Here is an 18,310-nt window from a genome sequence, read left to right on the forward strand (position 1 = left end):
GGTTTGAATCATATTTATCTAATAGATTACAATTTGTTCATGTAAATGGGGAGTCTTCTTCATAGACTAAGGTTAATTATGGAGTTCCACAAGGTTCTGTGCTAGGACCAATTTTATTCACTTTATACATGCTTCCCTTAGGCAGTATTATTAGACAGCATTGCTTAAATTTTCATTGTTACACAGATGATACTCAGCTTTATCTATCCATGAAGCCAGAGGACACACACCAATTAGTTAAACTGCAGGAATGTCTTTCAGACATAAAGACATGGATGACCTCTAATTTCCTGATTTTAAATTCAAATAAAACTGAAGTTATTGTACTTGGCCCCACAAATCTTAGAAACATGGTGTCTAACCAGATCCTTACTCTGGATGGCATTACCCTGACCTCCAGTAATACTGTGAGAAATCTTGGAGTCATTTTTGATCAGGATATGTCCTTCAATGCGCATATTAAGCAAATATGTAGGATTGCTTTTTTGCATTTGCGCAATATCTCTAAAATTAGAAAGGTCTTGTCTCAGAGTGATGCTGAAAAGCTAATTCATGCATTTATTTCTTCTAGGCTGGACTACTGTAATTCATTATTATCAGGTTGTCCTAAAAGTTCCCTGAAAAGCCTTCAGTTAATTCAAAATGCTGCAGCTAGAGTACTGACAGGGACTAGAAGGAGAGAGCATATTTCACCCATATTTGCCTCTCTTCATTGGCTCCCTGTTAATTCCAGAATAGAATTTAAAATTCTTCTTCTTACTTATAAAGTTTTGAATAATCAGGTCCCATCTTATCTTAGGGACCTCTTAGTACCATATCACCCCAATAGAGCGCTTCACTCTCAGACTGCAGGCTTACTTATAGTTCCTAGGGTTTTTAAGAGTAGAATGGGAGGCAGAGCCTTCAGCTTTCAGGCTCCTCTCCTGTGGAACCAGCTCCCAATTCGGATTAGGGAGACAGACACCCTCTCTACTTTTAACATTAAGTTTAAAACTTTCCTTTTTGAAAAAGCTTATAGTTAGGGCTGGATCAGGTGTCCCTGAACCATCCCTTAGTTATTCTGCTATAGACTTAGACTGCTGGGGGGTTCCCATGATGCACTGAGTGTTTCTTTTTATTCACCTCTTTTTGCTCTGTATGCACCACTCTGCTTTTAATCATTTTCCTTCCCACTGTCGCCAAGTACTTGCTCATAGGGGGTCGTTTTGACCGTTGGGGTTTTTCTGTAATTATTGTATGGATTTTGCCTTACAATAGAAAGCGCCTTGGGGCAACTGTTTGTTGTGATTTGGCGCTATATAAATAAAATTGATTTGATTTGAGATTCATGTCCCCTGCCCACTGTCTGAGAGGATGCATGTTGAAAGTAAATGATTCCTTTTTTGTAGCCGCTGGCCAAGTGCACAAAGGCAGAAGCTCTGGCTTTTTGTTTCTTTTCTTTTTGGTTTGTGACTGACCACCTTTGAATTTACCCAGCAGCACCTGCCGTGGTTAAACTCGAAACTGGCTTAGCTGACTGCGTACTGAGTCAATACTAAAAGCTAGCGGTTAGCAGTTAGCTGTAACTTCCACAAAAATTTTTAGCGGTTTGTCGGTTGAGCCATAGACATTATATACATAGATGCCTCATAACTTGCTGCAACGTAATCCAGCATTGCCGCCATATCGGATGGGTCTCTTCACAATACGCTCGCACCAGAGTCAACTGGAGTCAATGAAGAGTGAGCAAATTTGTTGGTATTTTGTGCCAAGTACAGAAACCACATCACGTGTGATTACATTTCATAAATAAGATTGAACAATAATTTTGGTTATTTTACCATTTGTAATATTACATCATGGTAACAAACGGTACTTATGTGTAATGTTATTACAGTACAGTATTACAGTACAGGAACTGGTACTCTCTCTCATTAGCTGTATTTCCATCCAACTAGTATCTCAACTCAAGCAAATTTTTGTTAATGCGGCAAAAGTAAGAGTGGGCATTTCCATCCATTTGTTATGCGCTTTTGTTTCACAATTCTTTGGAATTGAGTGGTGTCTATATTTCACAAAGTAAGGCTGCACCATATTGCAAAATTAACTCCACTGGAGTTACAGAGTGCCAGCACATGCAAGACGCTGTGCAACACAGTTCTTTTTCAAGGCTTTTAGCTCTCCAGCCCCAGTCAAAAGCCTAATAAGGTAGTTTAAGACCCTGGAATGACCTGGAAGTTTCTTTTCCTGGCCTTGAAAACAATGTTCATCTTTGTAACAAATATTAAAGCAAAAATCCCTATAGCCTAAGCGCGCCCATGCAAAAAAAAAAAAACCAAAAAAAAAACCACTATTATTATTTTTTATTTTATTAGGGGTGTCTAATACGTTTATTTATTTATTTTTTTTGCATGGGAGAGCCGAGGCTGTGTGGATTTTTGCTTTAACATTTGTCTCACCTTGATCCAGCACGCCGTTTTACACATCTTGGATGTGCGTGTCTTTTTGATTCATCTTTGTAACAAAACCAAGTGAGCAAAGCAGAGGAAATTAAAGTGGTGTCCCGTGTGTGTGTGTGTGTGTGTGAGAGAGAGAGAGAGAGAGAGTGCGTGAGTGAGTGAGAAATACATTCAAATGAACAATCCAAACTTGTTTCTTGAATAAATTATAAAATGTATTTATACATTATCTACAGTAGTGTTCAGGATAATAGTAGTGCTATGTGACTAAAAAGATTAATCCAGGTTTTGAGTATATTTCTTACTGTTACATGGGAAACAAGGTGCCAGTAGATTCACTAGATTCTCACAAATCCAACAAGACCTAGCATTCATGATATGCACACTCTTAAGGCTATGAAATTGGGCCATTAGTAAAAAAAAAGTAGAAAAGGGGGTGTTCACAATAATAGTAGTGTGGCATTTAGTCAGTGAGTTCGTCAATTTTGTGGAACAAACAGGTGTGAATCAGGTGTCCCCTATTTAAGGATGAAGCCAGCACCTGTTGAACATGCTTTTCTCTTTGAAAGCCTGAGGAAAATGGGACATTCAAGACATTGTTCAGAAGAACAGCATAGTTTGATTAAAAAGTTGATTGGAGAGGGGAGAACTTATACGCAGGTGCAAAAAATTGTAGGCTGTTCATCTACAATGATCTCCAAAGCTTTAAAATGGACAAAAAACCAGAGACGCGTGGAAGAAAACGTAAAACAACCATCAAGATGGATAGAAGAATAACCAGAATGGCAAAGGCTCACCCATTGATCAGCTCCAGGATGATCAAAGACAGTCTGGAGTTACCTGTAAGTGCTGTGACAGTTAGAAGATGCCTGTGTGAAGCTAATTTATTTGCAAGAATCCCCCGCAAAGTCCCTCTGTTAAATAAAAGACATGTGCAGAAGAGGTTATAATTTACCAAAGAACACATCAACTGGCCTAAATGGAGGAATATTTTGTGGACTGATGAGAGTAAAACTGTTCTTTTTGGGTCCAAGGGCCGCAGACAGTTTGTGAGACGACCCCCAAACTCTGAATTCAAGACAGAGTTCACAGTGAAGACAGTGAAGCATGGTGGTGCAAGCATCATGATATGGGCATGTTTCTCCTACTATGGTGTTGGGCCTATATATCGCATACCAGGTATCATGGATCAGTTTGGATATGTCAAAATACTTGAAGAGGTCATGTTACCTTATGCTGAAGAGGAGATGCCCTTGAAATGGGTTTTTCAACAAGACAATGACCCCAAGCACACTAGTAAATGAGCAAAATCCTGGTTCCAAAGCAACAAAATTAATGCCTCGTAGATGTGAAGAAATCATGAAAAACTGTGGTTATACAACTAAATACTAGTTTAGTGATTCACAGGATTGATAAAAAAGTAGTTTGAACATAACAGTTTTGAGTTTGTAGCATCAACAGCAGATGCTACTATTATTGTGAACACCCCCTTTTCTACTTTTTTTACTAATAGCCCAATTTGATAGCCTTAAGAGTGTGCATATCATGAATGCTTGGTCTTGTTGGATTTGTGAGAATCTACTGAATCTACTGGTATCTTATTTCCCATGTAACAATAAGAAATATACTACATATACTAAATATACTAAATATACTAAAACCGTGGGATAATCAGGTAAAAATTTGGGGATACACCTTCCTTAGTACAAATAAATGCACTGATGGCGCAATAGGGACCCAGCCAAGATGGCGGCCGGCTGATATGTAAGCTCCAATAGGCAGTGGCAATCCATAAGGCATCTACGTATATAATGTCTATGGATTTAGCGTTTTAAAAGTTATCTTTTCAGTTAGCGGATTAGCGGTTATCAAAGCTAAAATTTCACTCAGATACAACAACAAAACTCAAACAAAATAGTCCAAGAAAAAAGACAGTAAAAAAAAAAAAAATAAAAAAAAAAAAAAAAAAAAAAAAAAATAAAAATAAATAAATAAAATAAAAAAATAAACAATGTACACGGTGCCTAAAGGCATAGGCAGAAGCAAAGCTTATCAAGGCCTACACCCCTCCATGAAGTCAAATCAAACCAGGCATATGTGCCTGTCCATAACCATTCATTTCTAAACAAAATCTGAACAGCAGCAGGTCATAATTACAATAAAAAAAAAAAATTCCAAACAGCTCCCAATACAAGGTGGCTACTACCTACATATTTCAATAGAAAAGGTTCAAGTATAACACCTTCATACAACACAACCCCTTTCATCTAATACATATCTGGAGAATACCATTTCTTTGTATAAATATTTGAACCGGTTGATAATGACATCGCTTGAGTTTCTCAGGTAGATTACTCCATTTTTAGGACCACAAATGGAGACACAGAAGCATTTCCTGGTCATTATAGCGCCCGCAATTTAAAAATGATACAAACCCCTTAAATTATACATTCCTTCTCTTTGCGTAAAATATTCTTGAATTCTAAATGGTAATTGGTTATTTTTCACTTTATACATCAATTGAACAGTCTTGAATAAAATTATATCAAGTTTTAATATCTTCAATTTAATGAGCAACGGATTGGTATGATCCCAATACCCTGCACTGTGAACTATTCTTAATGCTCTTTGTTGAAGGATGAATAATGGTTGTACTGTAGTTTTATAGTTATTGCCCCAGACGTCAGCACAGTACATCAAGTATGGTGCAATCAATGCACAATACAGAGTGTGTAGTGATTTGCCATCAAGAATGTGCTTGGCCTTATTTAATACTGCAATACTTTTGTAAGTTTTCTTTTTAATATGTTTTTGAAATGTGAAATATACACTGGTGCAACATATGGTGCATCTGGAATGTATTCACAGTGCCCCACTTCTTTCACATTTTGTTATATTACAGCCTTATTCCAAAATGGATTAAATTCATTTTTCCCTCAAAATTCTACACCCCATAATGACAACATGAAAAAAGTTTTTTTTTAATTTTTGCAAATTTAATTAAAAAAGTGACATCACACGTACACATAAGTATTCACACTCTTTACGCAATACTTTATTGATGCAACTTTGGCAGCAATTAAAGCCTCAAATCATCTTGAATATGATGCCACAAGCTTGGTGCACCTATCTTTGGGCAATTTTGCCCATTCCTCTTCGCAGCACCTCTCAATCTCCACCAGGTTGGATGGGGAGTGTCAGTGCACAGCCATTTTCAGATCTCTCCAGAGATGTTCAATCAGATTCAGGTCTGGGCTCTGGCTGGGCCACTCAAGGACATTCACAGAGTCGTCCTGAAGCCACTCCTTTGATATCGTGGCTGTGTGCTTAGGGTCATTGTCCTGCTGAAAGATGATCCATCGTCCCAGTCTGAGGTCAGAAGCGCTCTGCAGCAGGTTTTTCTTGAGGATGTCTCTGTACAGTGCTGCACTGATCTCCTTCAATCCTGACTAGCCTCCCAGTTCCTGTTGCTGAAAAACATCCCCACAGTATGATGCTGCCACCACCGTGCTTCACTGTAGTGATGGTGCCTGGTTTCCTCCAAACTTAACGCTTGGCATTCACACCAAAGAGTTCAATCGTCATCTCATCAGACCAGAGAATTTTGTTTCTCATGGTCTGAGGTCCTTCAGGTGCCTTCTGTCAAACTCCAGGTGGGCTGCCATGTGCTTTTTACTAAGGAGTAGCTTCCATCTGACCACTCTACCATACAGGCCTGCTTGGTGGACTGCTACAGATATGATTGTCCTTCTGGAAGGTTCTCTCCACAGAGGAATGATGGAGCTCTGACAGAGTGACCACTAGCATCTTGGTCACCTCCCTGACTAAGACTCTTCGCCCATAATCGCTCAGTTTAGACGGGCAGCCAGCTCTAGGAAGAATCCTGGTGGATCTGAACTTCTTCCATTTACAGATGATGGAGGCCACTGTGCTCACTGAGACCTTCACAGCAGTAGAAATGTTTCTGTACCCTTCTCCAGATGTGTGCCTTGAGATAATCCTGTCTCGGAGGTCTAGAGACAATTCCTTTGATTTCATACTTAGTTTATAAGAATAAGAATAAGAAAGAACTTTATTAATGCCAGAGGAAATTATTTTGCCAGAGTGCCATAACAGTAAACATTGCTTTTTTTTTTTTTAAACAATGACACCAATGAGTACAGCATGTTTATCCAAAGATGCTGACAGTACTGCACATAGCGCTGAGTAACTGAAAACTCTGATCATGATGTATGCATCCTGCAGAAAGGAGAGGAGTTATACAGTGTGATTGCCACAGGTAGGAGACCTCTTGTGGTGTTCTGTGGTGCACCTCAGTGGTCTCAGTCTTTGGCTGATGGTGCTCTGACAGGACATCAGTGTGGCATGCAGGGGATGGGAGGTGTCCCACATGGTGAGCAGTTTTCTCAATATCCACCTCTCTGATACCTCCACCATAGACTCCAGCTTCACCCCCAGGACAGAGCCAGCCCTCCTGATGGGCTTGTTGAGTTTGTTCGTATCAGCTGCCTTCAGCCTGCTGCCCCAGCACACTACAGCGTAGAAGATGACGCTGGAGACCACTGAGTGATAAAACAGCTGCAACATATTTCTGAAAGATCTGAGCCTCCTGAGGAAGTACAGTCAGGTCTGACTTTTCTTATATGCAGCATCTGTGTTTACAGTCCAGTCCAGTTTGTTGTCAGTGTGGACACCAAAGTACTTGTAGTAGTCCACAAAGTCCACCTCAGTTCCATTAATGGCAACTGGATTCAGATGGATCTTTCATCTTCTGAAGTCCACCACCAGCTCCTTCGTCTTAGACATGTTGAGCTGCAAATGGTTCAGTACACATCACTCTACAAACCTGTCCACCACACTCCTGTACTCAGTCTCCTGGTCACTGTCAATGCAGCTCACAATGGCAGATTCATCTGAAAACTTCTGCAGATTGTACTCTGACGTACTGTAATTGTGAGACCTTATACGAGGGCTGTCAATAAAGTAAGGGTCCTTTTTATTTTTTTCAAAAACTTTATGGATTTCATTCATATGTTTTTACGTCAGACATGCTTGAACCCTCGTGCGCATGCGTGAGTTTTTCCATGCCTGTCGGTGACGTCATTCGCCTGTGAGCACTCCTTGTGGGAGGAGTCGTCCAGCCCCTCGTCGGAATTCCTTTGTCTGAGAAGTTGCTGAGAGACTGGCGCTTTGTTTGATCAAAATTTTTTCTAAACCTGTGAGACACATCGAAGTGGACACGGTTCGAAAAATTAAGCTGGTTTTCAGTGAAAATTTTAACGGCTGATGAGAGATTTTGAGGTGATTCTGTCGCTTTAAGGACTTCCCACGGTGCGAGACGTCGCTCAGCGCTCTCAGCCGCCGTAGTCAGCCTGTTCAAGCTGAAAACCTCCACATTTCAGGTTCTATTGATCCAGGACGTCGTGAGAGAACAGAGAAGTTTCAGAAGAAGTCGGTTTCAGCATTTTATCCGGATATTCCACTGTTAAAGGAGATTTTTTTAATGAAAGACGTGCGGACGGGTCCGCGCGTCGGGACGCAGCCGCCGCGACGCTCCGCCACAGGAAAAATACCTCTGTTGAAAGCCTTAAGGACAAGTTGGAACATGTCCTGCCTGTTAAACAATTTCTCATATACTCACTCCACTGAAAGCCATCAAAAGCCGCCTGGATTTTACAAATGGTTATCAACACGGACGTGTTTTTTCTGTGCCGCCGCATCGCGCCGGCTGCGTCCCGACGCGCGGACCCGTCCGCACGTCTTTCATTAAAAAAATCTCCTTTAACAGTGGAATATCCGGATAAAATGCTGAAACCGACTTCTTCTGAAACTTCTCTGTTCTCTCACGATGTCCTGGATCAAAGAGCCTGAAATGTGGAGGTTTTCAGCTTGAACAGGCTGACGACGGCGGCTGAGAGCGCTGAGCGACGTCTCGCACCGTGGGAAGTCCTTAAAGCGACAGAATCACCTCAAAATCTCTCATTAGCCGTTAAAACTTTCACTGAAAACCAGCTTAATTTTTCGAACCATGTCCACTTCGATGTGTCTCACAGGTTTAGAAAAAATTTTGATCAAACAACGCGCCAGTCTCTCAGCAACTTCTCAGACAAAGGAATTCCGACGAGGGGCTGGACGACTCCTCCCACAAGGAGTGCTCACAGGCGAATGACGTCACCGACAGGCGTGGAAAAACTCACGCATGCGCACGAGGGTTCAAGCATGTCTGACGTAAAAACATATGAATGAAATCCATATAGTTTTTGAAAAAAATAAAAAGGACCCTTACTTTATTGACAGCCCTCGTATGTAGACAGGTGTGTGTATTTTCAAATCATGTCCAATCAACTGTACTACAGGTGGACTCCAATTAAGCTGTAGAAACATCTCAAGGATGATCATTGGAAACAGGATGCACCTGAGGTCAATTTTGAGCTTCATGACAAAGGCTGTGAATGTACATGTGATTTCTTAGGTTTTTTTTTTTATTTTTAATAAATTTGCTAAAACTTAAAAAACACTTTATTCACATCATCATTATGGAGTATTGTGTGTAGAATTTAGAGGGAAAAAAAGAATTTCATCTATTATGGAATAAGGCTGTATATATGTGGAAAAAATGAAGCGCTGTGAATACTTTCTGGATGCACTGTATGCTCTGGAAAATACACCAACTTAAAAATGTGATCAAGGTAGCATATTTTAAGGATTGACATCATTAAGCTCTGTGCTGATGAATTCATGGCTGCAGTTGATTACAGGCACTAAAAATGAAAACAGACCCCCTAAAAACTGCAAAACTGCAACAAATTTGACTATATTTTCAGCTAGCAAATATTCTTTGTAGCAATTATGTTTACCTGGTCAAGATCGTTTCGAAGGGCAATCTTGCTGGTGACCAGTTCATGTGCCAAGTCATCATTCTCCTGTTCCAATCGCATACTGGCTTCTTGAAGTCGACGGTTCTCCCTCTGGGGAAACAAAAACAAGTTTAAACACGGGTACCGTGTTTAAACTAAAGAAGCATTTCTAAGGTGCAGAGCAGTGGAAAAATTAAGCTTCGCATGCTCTGATGTGCACACAAAATACCGGTCCTTTCAATATCACTGGTCCTGGTACCAATACCCAGATCAATATGGGGACAATCCTACTGCTTCCTATTTCGTCCTCCATTCCTCACACCACAACCAACACACACACACACACCATAAAGACTCCACTGTCATCTGTTAGTGGAATCCCATGAATACTAGTTTCCCTGTAATCAATTTCACATGACATCCACGATTGAATGAGACAACATGGCTGTCACAAAGAGCAGAAATCACATGACCCGGATATCCTCACACTTTAACAATGACCATTTCTGTCCTCAAACACACACACACACACACACACACACACACACACACACACACACACACACACACACACACACACACACACACACACACACACACACTCAACATGGGCCCACACATGCAGACACCATGCTAACAGCTCATTCCCGAGTTGAACAAAATGACCACCATCCTCTTCATTTTGTAACTAAGAAACAGATACAAAAGTTTCAAGTGGCGTTCTTTCCCCTTCCTGACCCACGTCTCTCTGTCTTGTTGTGGGACTGAACTTATGACCCTTTACTCATGTCTGTTAGGAACCATTTTCTCCCCAGTGATAACTTAAATACTGGTGAATCTTCTAGAGTTTGTAAATTCTACAATGTAAATTCAAAGAATAGCTAAATCAATGAATAACTGAATTAAGTAAAAAGTAAGTCCCTATTGGCTGATCCCTTGTTTTCACTCAGGGTCACCACAGCAGATCCAAGATGGAGCTGCATATTGATCTGGCACAGGTTTTACACTAGATGCTCTTCCTGACGCAACTCTATGCTGAAGACAAGGTAAGGGTGGGTTTTGAACAGATTACATTATAATTTAATACTCAATTAAAAATATTTTTGATTCATTTATGAAGGGGGGTGGGGGGCAAAAAAAAAATCACAGCTTGACCAGATTTGCAAACATGCTGATTTGTTCTTTTATTTTCCACTTTAAATTAATGATAATTTGTATTTTGGTCCATTTGTCAATATCTGTTTACTAAATTAGCTTTTTTAAAATGTAATAAAATGTTTAGGCCAAACAGTTTATGCATTTTAAAAATATTAATTTGATCAAGTAAAAAATAAATTTGTTGCAACATTTTTGTACATATAGAAATATGTTGGATGCTACACCTTCTTACTAGTAAAATGCACAACTCAGATATTCATAAAACATAAATGCTGTAAATCGCACACTTACAGTACAATGTTTAATAATTATGACAGAATAGCTAAAGTCCCAAACATCAGGACCTGTAAGAAAACATGAAGCTCTGCTGAGGCCACCCCACCTTATTCTCTAAGCACTACATCTGGAGCTGCATCAGGAGGCGAACCCAGTATAAAACTTGCCAAATCAACATGTAGATCCATACTGAGCAAAAACGGGAGGAGCCAGAAGAAGTGATTATTAAAGAGGCATGCTAACTGTTCAGCTGGCGAGAGGAATAACATCTCTTATCAAGGCTGCAGCCACTCACACTAAACTTTAACACGTGATCCTGACAGGATCCCTCCTGTTTGCATCTCAACAACCTCACTATCTATTTCCCCTTTCAGTGCTTCTATATTTTGTGTTCACAGAAGCAAATGATATAACAACACAAAATCCACACACTGCCCTTAGAAATAAAAACCACCACAAAAATCAACACACAAAACGAAAACAGACAACCTAAACACAGTATAAAACTCTGTACAGGCAACTGAACTAAACTAAATTTACAGACTGACAGAGATGCCTCATCTCGTTTGGCTCAATATTCTGATAAAAAAAAAAAAAAAACTTTCCATGGACTAGCAGCTGTGGGCCAACATCTTATCTAAAATAAAAGTCTTTCTTCCTTCCTTCCTCTAACAACTTGCAGTGTTGCTGTTCTCAGCAACACGATGTAGCGGTGTTGCACAAAGAGTAACTGCTATGGTATAGTTGTGCTCACTTTACGATTTGCAATTCTGCCATATGATGCAAATGTGTCAGGGTTTTGTTTTTTTGTTTTTTTTTTGTAATTTTCACTTTTACCCTCAAAATGGCCATTCCTGATTTTACTTGTTAAATATTTGAAAACATGAAGCCTTTTTCTCCCATCAGGCACAAAGCATCACACGGGTCATTGTGAGTGTTTAACCGGTGCAGTTTCTCCATGCCCTATAAATCACATAAAAACAAACTGGTCAGCTGTAGTGCCCGGGCATTGCTATTGTGTGGCAGCAGAAATTGCCTAAACAAAGAAAAGAGAAAAAAAACAAACCTTGTTTAAAATCTAGTGCAGAAATTTTCTTGCATTTACAGGATGCAATATTCAGAAATCCTCACAAAGTGGGATTTACAATTTGCCATATCTGCTCTGTATGAGCCTGATCCCGTCAGATCTCAGAAGCTAATCAGTGCGGGACCTGGTTAGCACTTGGATGAGAGACCTCTTTGGAACACCAGCAGCTGTGTGTGTTTTTCCAGGTAAAACTGGAGTTGCGTCAGGAAGGGCATCTGGCGTAAAACTTGTGCCAACTACCATTGCGGATCTGACTGTGTCTGCTGTGGCGACCCCGAACACAAAACAGAAGCAGCTGAATGGACGACAACAACATGGATATACATAAGTGCACCACATTACATCAAATATGAAAACAAAAATGAACAAACTCAAAAATAGTGGAGAAAAATACAAAACTTTACATATATACATAACTCTGGTGTGTACTATCTCTTTAAACAGGGTTTCCTCCTCAATTGGTGAAATACGCTTCATCAGATGGGTTGAAAGACCAACTTTGTTTTGCCTATGAAGCTGGCGGGGGGAGCAGGTTCAGTTTTCACATGATTCGAAGTGAAAACATACATTGTTGGCAAAAAAAATACACACTAGTCCTTTAATACAAAACACATTACAAACTCAACCACACACTCAAACCTTAACAGAAAAAGAAAAATTCACTCACTCCATGCCTCAGATATGTGTAATAATATGCTCATAAAGGACAGATACAGTCTATCCACCACAGCTAGCAAACGTTGCTTTGGTGTCTGCTTGCTGGGCTCTGGATCTGGCAGGCAAAGGGACAGAATACAGCAATGTGATTGGTCGAAATGTTCTGCATTTTAGTGTACACTTATAGCAGCCAACTGATCAATAATACACTAGAGCATTATAAGCATTCTTTTGAGGGACAAATCATCAGCGTATTGTGATGTCAGAATGCATGTCTCATATGAAAAATGCATACAGGTTGGCAGGTCTGGAATCTGAAATACGCCCATAACTAATTAGGTGACTAAGTACAGCCCCTGTGTACACTGCATCCCACCACTGTTGTCAGATTGTAAGCATCATAGATTCATAATACAGAGCCCTAAGCTGTCACATTTTTCCTGTGTGTAACTGACAATATTGATAGTTTCTGTTTTACTGCTTGTAGCCAAACGTTGCATGGAAACAAGCTGATGCCTGCAAAAAATACTTTCTACACACTAGCACACATTCTCTTCTTTTTAAATCTAAAACATGCAGGTATTTTAGTTTTTTATTAATGATGTAACTTACATTAAACTATCTGTGAATGTATACGGCAGGTTTTGACATAAATATGGATGAAAAGAATTAAACAGCAAACCACTTATGAAGTGTTAGAACAAATTCAGTATTTGATGAGTTCAGGCAATGACCAAAACAAATTATAACTAAACTATGCCGTAAAATAAAAAACTTATGGTTTCATGTGAAGTAATTTAATAACTAATGATGATATTGGTAACGTATGTTGCATCCATTAACTTTAAATTCAACACAAATAAATCATCAAATATCGCTTTTGCTTCTCAGACAGCTTCACAATCTTTCACTGGGGATCCTGACAGATCTACATACTCAGAGGTTTTAACCAGAAGCAACAGAAAGAAAACAGGTGAATGTAAGGCTAACCACAGGAAGAGATTCTGTCTACTGACAGCTTTTGTTTGATTCAATCTCTGAATATCCGCCGTCACCTCTCCTGTTTTATCTTCAGAAGAATCAAAGATGACGTTGGCAGCTGTAACCCCCTGAAAACTCTCAGGCAGCTTCCACCAAAAATAAAACTTTACAGATATTCAAACTGCTAATGATCAAACTCAGAGCTGCCAAAGTAACCTTTTAAGCCCGTTGCATAAATTAGCAGGTACAGTTGGACTAAACAGAATTCATGACAACTGGAAAGGAACAAATAACTTTGTTTCTAATTTTAGGAAAACAGTTCATGTTGCGAAGAATAGAATCTTGAAAACATAGCAAAAAAAGAGGCAGTTATTGCTTTTTCCATTTCTAATCTGTAGGACTTTAAATGGTACTGATTAAAACAATGACATATAATATGGTGGCATTTTAATGAATTTGCATGTTGGGTAAAGTGTCCAGAACAGACATCTTAATGTGTGTGTATGTGTGTTTCAGAACCATACCTGGTATCGGTCGATGGGATCTTCCTGTTGTAACTGGCTCTCTCTCAGTGTCTGATATTCCTTCTCAAACTTCTTCAACTTCTTAGTTGGTACCTGAAAATAAAACCAAAGCTGTACAAATGATTATTTGGATAAAGAATAAGCCTCATAAAATTTCACAGTAGCCGTTGAATTAGGGAAGAATGACAGCAAAGTTTCGGTTGCATTTGTAAACCATATTTAATTTAGCATTTAACCCTCACTGACATGTTGCCACCCCTGCTCACATATTCTGAGCATGATTTCAACTGGAAACATTTCAACAATCCACTTTTCCCCAAATGAAATTAGGTCTTTAAAGTCTTGCACACAGATATAAAATAGTAGGTAAAACAAATTTTGTTTTTCACAATTGGGCAAGATTGCCTCAATTTTGAAATCAGAATGGAAATTGGGGCCAGGGGTCGGCAACAGTAGACCACCCTAAGTCTCAGTAACAACAGAATATGCAAATGCAAGAAAAGTAAATCATTAGACAATCAGACATTCTAATGTATTTTTCTTGTACTGTGTATCATAGACGTTCACTTCATTTGGAAAAATGATGACATGAAAACAGAGAATAACCTTCATAGATAATAAACACATCACTGAGCACCACAAGCATTGTCAATTGCAAAGATTAGGAAAATGAGACCTTTGTTTACAGGTTCCATCAATGCCATCTCTCAGAAATTATGATTAAAGAAGCTTAGACAGCATGAATACCATTTAAAATCTTCAACCATTTGACCACAAGTGTTTCAATCTGAGAAGGAGCTTAAAATCCCAAATAAGCAGCTGTGTGTTCTTTAACAAGCAGCTGAGAAATGTGAGAAAACATCACAGACTGCTTGATTTGTAACAGCATCACATTGTGTTTGTGCGCCCGTGTCAGCTTTAGGTGGGTGGTAACATTGTCTTCCCTGTGTAAAAAGTGTTGCTATAGCGCCTAGCATTACGACTGGGGATTACAGGTCATTCTCAAGTTACATCTCCACTCTTCTGGGACTGGAGTGTGTGCCCTTAGTTGTGTTTATGTCAAGTAAAGCAGTCATTGTCTTAAGGGTGCAGATACACATTATTGTTTCCTTCTTTGATTTATGTCATACATGAAAAACAAGGCGGCACAGTACTCTGCCAGTCATCTGTATCATGGCAAGTGCAGGATTGACCACTTTTTTTGTTAGATAAATTATGACACATTCACTATATTTGGGTTTTTAAATACATCCAGCTGCCTTCTGAACCCAACCACACTACCACATTGAGATTTGCGTAAATACAATATTAGCAGTTCAGTTTTCAAATTTATAGATGGAATGTTTCTAATTTATGCAGACCAAATATTGAGGTGTTTTTTTATGGCTAATTGGTTAGTGTAGGTATATGAAATACAGCCAACTGATACTGATAAAAAAAAAAAAAAAAAAAAAAAAAAAAAAAATGCTTTGAGTGGAAGATTGGGAAAAGTGAAAGAGATGCCCACATTTCTTGCTACCAAGCAGTCATCACCTGGGCTGAATTTGACCTTTAAGTCCCGGGACCCAATGAGGGCATTTCATAACAAACTGCAATCTATGTGAGGTAGAACTCACCAGATGACAGAATTCACACCGTTTCTGTTGACCCCTGTGTGGGTGCAACAGCTCAGTCTGCGCTGGTTAATAATCACATAATTATCACAGAGAGAAAAATGCAGAACATTTAAACATGGCTTTTCCCAAGAAGGCAGTGACAGTGTCAAAGGCAGCATTCGATTCCCCGTGACACTACTATACAAAACAAACACTGTTGGGAGAGATTTAAACACAACACACCTCAAACTGTGATCAAAGAATTTCAAGGAAGTAAATTACTGTCTGTGAACCAAAAAAAGTTTACAGAAAAATATACATTTCTTATTTCCTAACATGATTTGTGATTAGAGTACTTGCATCCAAAAGGAATAACAAACAATAATAATTTATGAGAGGAAAGTGCTGAATTTCGCCTGCTATATTAGTTCGTTTTTAAGTTTAAGGATGTTTAAAAGGAAGCAGTTCTTTCACACAGGTCAAGCAGATGTGGCTGCATTGGTTAACTTTCATGTTGCATTTTGTTTTTTACCGTTGTGCAACAACATCTTGTACATAACTACTTCCTTCTTAGGTTTGTTCATGTGAGTGTGAGTGGAAAAAAAAACTTGACACTAAAGGACACAGCTCTAGTTTAGCGCTAAAAACCATGAATTCTATTAGAGAAGACATGATAATGTGTGTTTTTAAAAACACTGACATACATTTGTGCATAACAAACCCACATCCTCATAACCCACCTCTCTCATCTCCTCTTGCATACTCATTCAACCTCTTTCCACCTCCAACAGAATCTACCCCCACCAATGACACCAATGCTGACTGTCATATTTTCCATCTTTCTTGTAAATGTCACTTTGATACCAACTTCTGTAAATTACCCAAACCAATCTGATCAGATGACGTTATGTAGCTGATGACATTTATCTTATAGTGAGACTGAATATATATATATATATATATATATATATATACACACACACACATACATACAGTGGCTTGCAAAAGTATTCAGCCCCTTGGTATTTCACATGTTAATTTGTTTATGGTGTTTCAAATACAAAAAGTAAATCGGGCTTCTAAATATAAAAATTTCTAAAATTATCTTCCTTAGACTCAAACTGAAAGTAACTCTCTACAACTTGATATAAATTAATTAAAAAATATAAAACCAAGATGATGGGTTGCATAGGTAATAGAACATTTTGGTATACGAGGTCTATTATAAAAGTATCCGACCTTATTATTTTTTTTCAAAAACCATATGGATTTGAATCACGTGTGATTGCATCAGACAAGCTTGAACCCTCGTGCGCATGCGTGAGTTTTTCCACGCCTGTCGGTTGCGTCATTCGCCTGTGAGCAGGCTTTGAGTGAGGAGTGGTCCACCCCCTCGGCGGATTTTCATTGTCAGGAAATGGCGGAATGATTTGGGCTTTTTTTCCATCAGAATTTTTTCAGAAACTGTTAGAGACTTGCAGCTGGAAACCATTCGAAAAATTTATCTGGCTTTCGGTGAAAATTTTACGGGCTTCACAGAGAATAAGGACTGTTACTACAGCTTTAAGGACGGCTGTAAGGATGCTCGGCGCGCCGCGCTCCATGCCACCATCGAGAGCCACAAACCACCGGATCATTTCTAAATGGATGGCTCTGTGGATCCGAGACCGTTGTGTGCACTTTCTCTGGTTATCACAAGAGCTGGACATCAGCCATTTTCCGGCAGATTTCACTTTTAACAAGAGATTTTGTCATGGAAAGCCGAGCGGAGGCTTCGCGCGTCACGACCGATTTGCTGATGGAGCGAGACAAAGGAACACCTCCGTTTTGGTCTCACAGGACGGCTTTGAGATGGCGTTCACACAGCTGTCGGTGGTTTTTCCATTGAGTGATTATCCGAGAAATTGTGGATGTGCCTGGACATGCCAGAACATGTCCCGTGAGGCTTCATCACGGCGTTGCTTTGCGCCATGCGGCACCGCCGCGACGCTTGGAATTCCTCCGCACGTCTGTCTCAATGTGCCGAAAAAGTGCTGATGTCCACGTCTTTTCACAATTCCTGTGCTAGTCAGACGGCATCCCGGATAAAACACAGCGTCCAGTTTGGAAATTAACGGCACATTCCACTGTTACAGGAGTTTTTGTCATGGAAAGATGAGCGGAGGCTTCGCGCGTTGCGGCGGTGCTGCATGGCCCACTTCAACGCCGTGATGAAGCCTCACGGGACATGTTCTAGCATGTCCAGGCACATCCACAATTTCTCGGATAATCACTCGATGGAAAAACCACCGACAGCTGTCTGAACGCCATCTCAAAGCCATCCTGTGAGACCAAAACGGAGGTGTTCCTTTGTCTCGCTCCATCAGCAAATCGGTCGTGATGCGCGAAGCCTCCGCTCGGCTTTCCATGACAAAATCTCTTGTTAAAAGTGAAATCTGCCGGAAAATGGCTGATGTCCAGCTCTTGTGATAACCAGAGAAAGTGCACACGACGGTCTCGGATCCACAGAGCCATCCGTTTAGAAATGATCCGGTGGTTTGTGGCTCTCGATGGTGGCACGGAGCGTGGCGCGCCGAGCGTCCTTAAAGCTGTAGTAACAGCCCTTATTCTCTGTGAAGCCCGTAAAATTTTCACCGAAAGCCAGATAAATTTTTCGAATGGTTTCCAGCTGCGAGTCTCTAACAGTTTCTGAAAAAATTCTGATGGAAAAAAAAGCCCAAATCATTCCGCCATTTCC

General features: G+C 39.8%; 1 protein-coding gene across 1 annotated transcript in view; it reads right to left on the reverse strand.

Moving 5' to 3' along the window:
• The window catches only part of rabgap1l (RAB GTPase activating protein 1-like), a 422,326-nt gene that overhangs the window by 23,522 nt on the left and 380,494 nt on the right, over positions 1-18,310 (reverse strand). The window contains 2 exon segments of the mRNA XM_034180104.1: positions 9,296-9,406; positions 13,979-14,071. Coding sequence (XP_034035995.1) covers positions 9,296-9,406; positions 13,979-14,071 — 204 coding nt within the window.

This window comes from Thalassophryne amazonica, chromosome 10, assembly GCF_902500255.1.
Source record: "Thalassophryne amazonica chromosome 10, fThaAma1.1, whole genome shotgun sequence".
NCBI lineage: Eukaryota > Metazoa > Chordata > Actinopteri > Batrachoidiformes > Batrachoididae > Thalassophryne > Thalassophryne amazonica.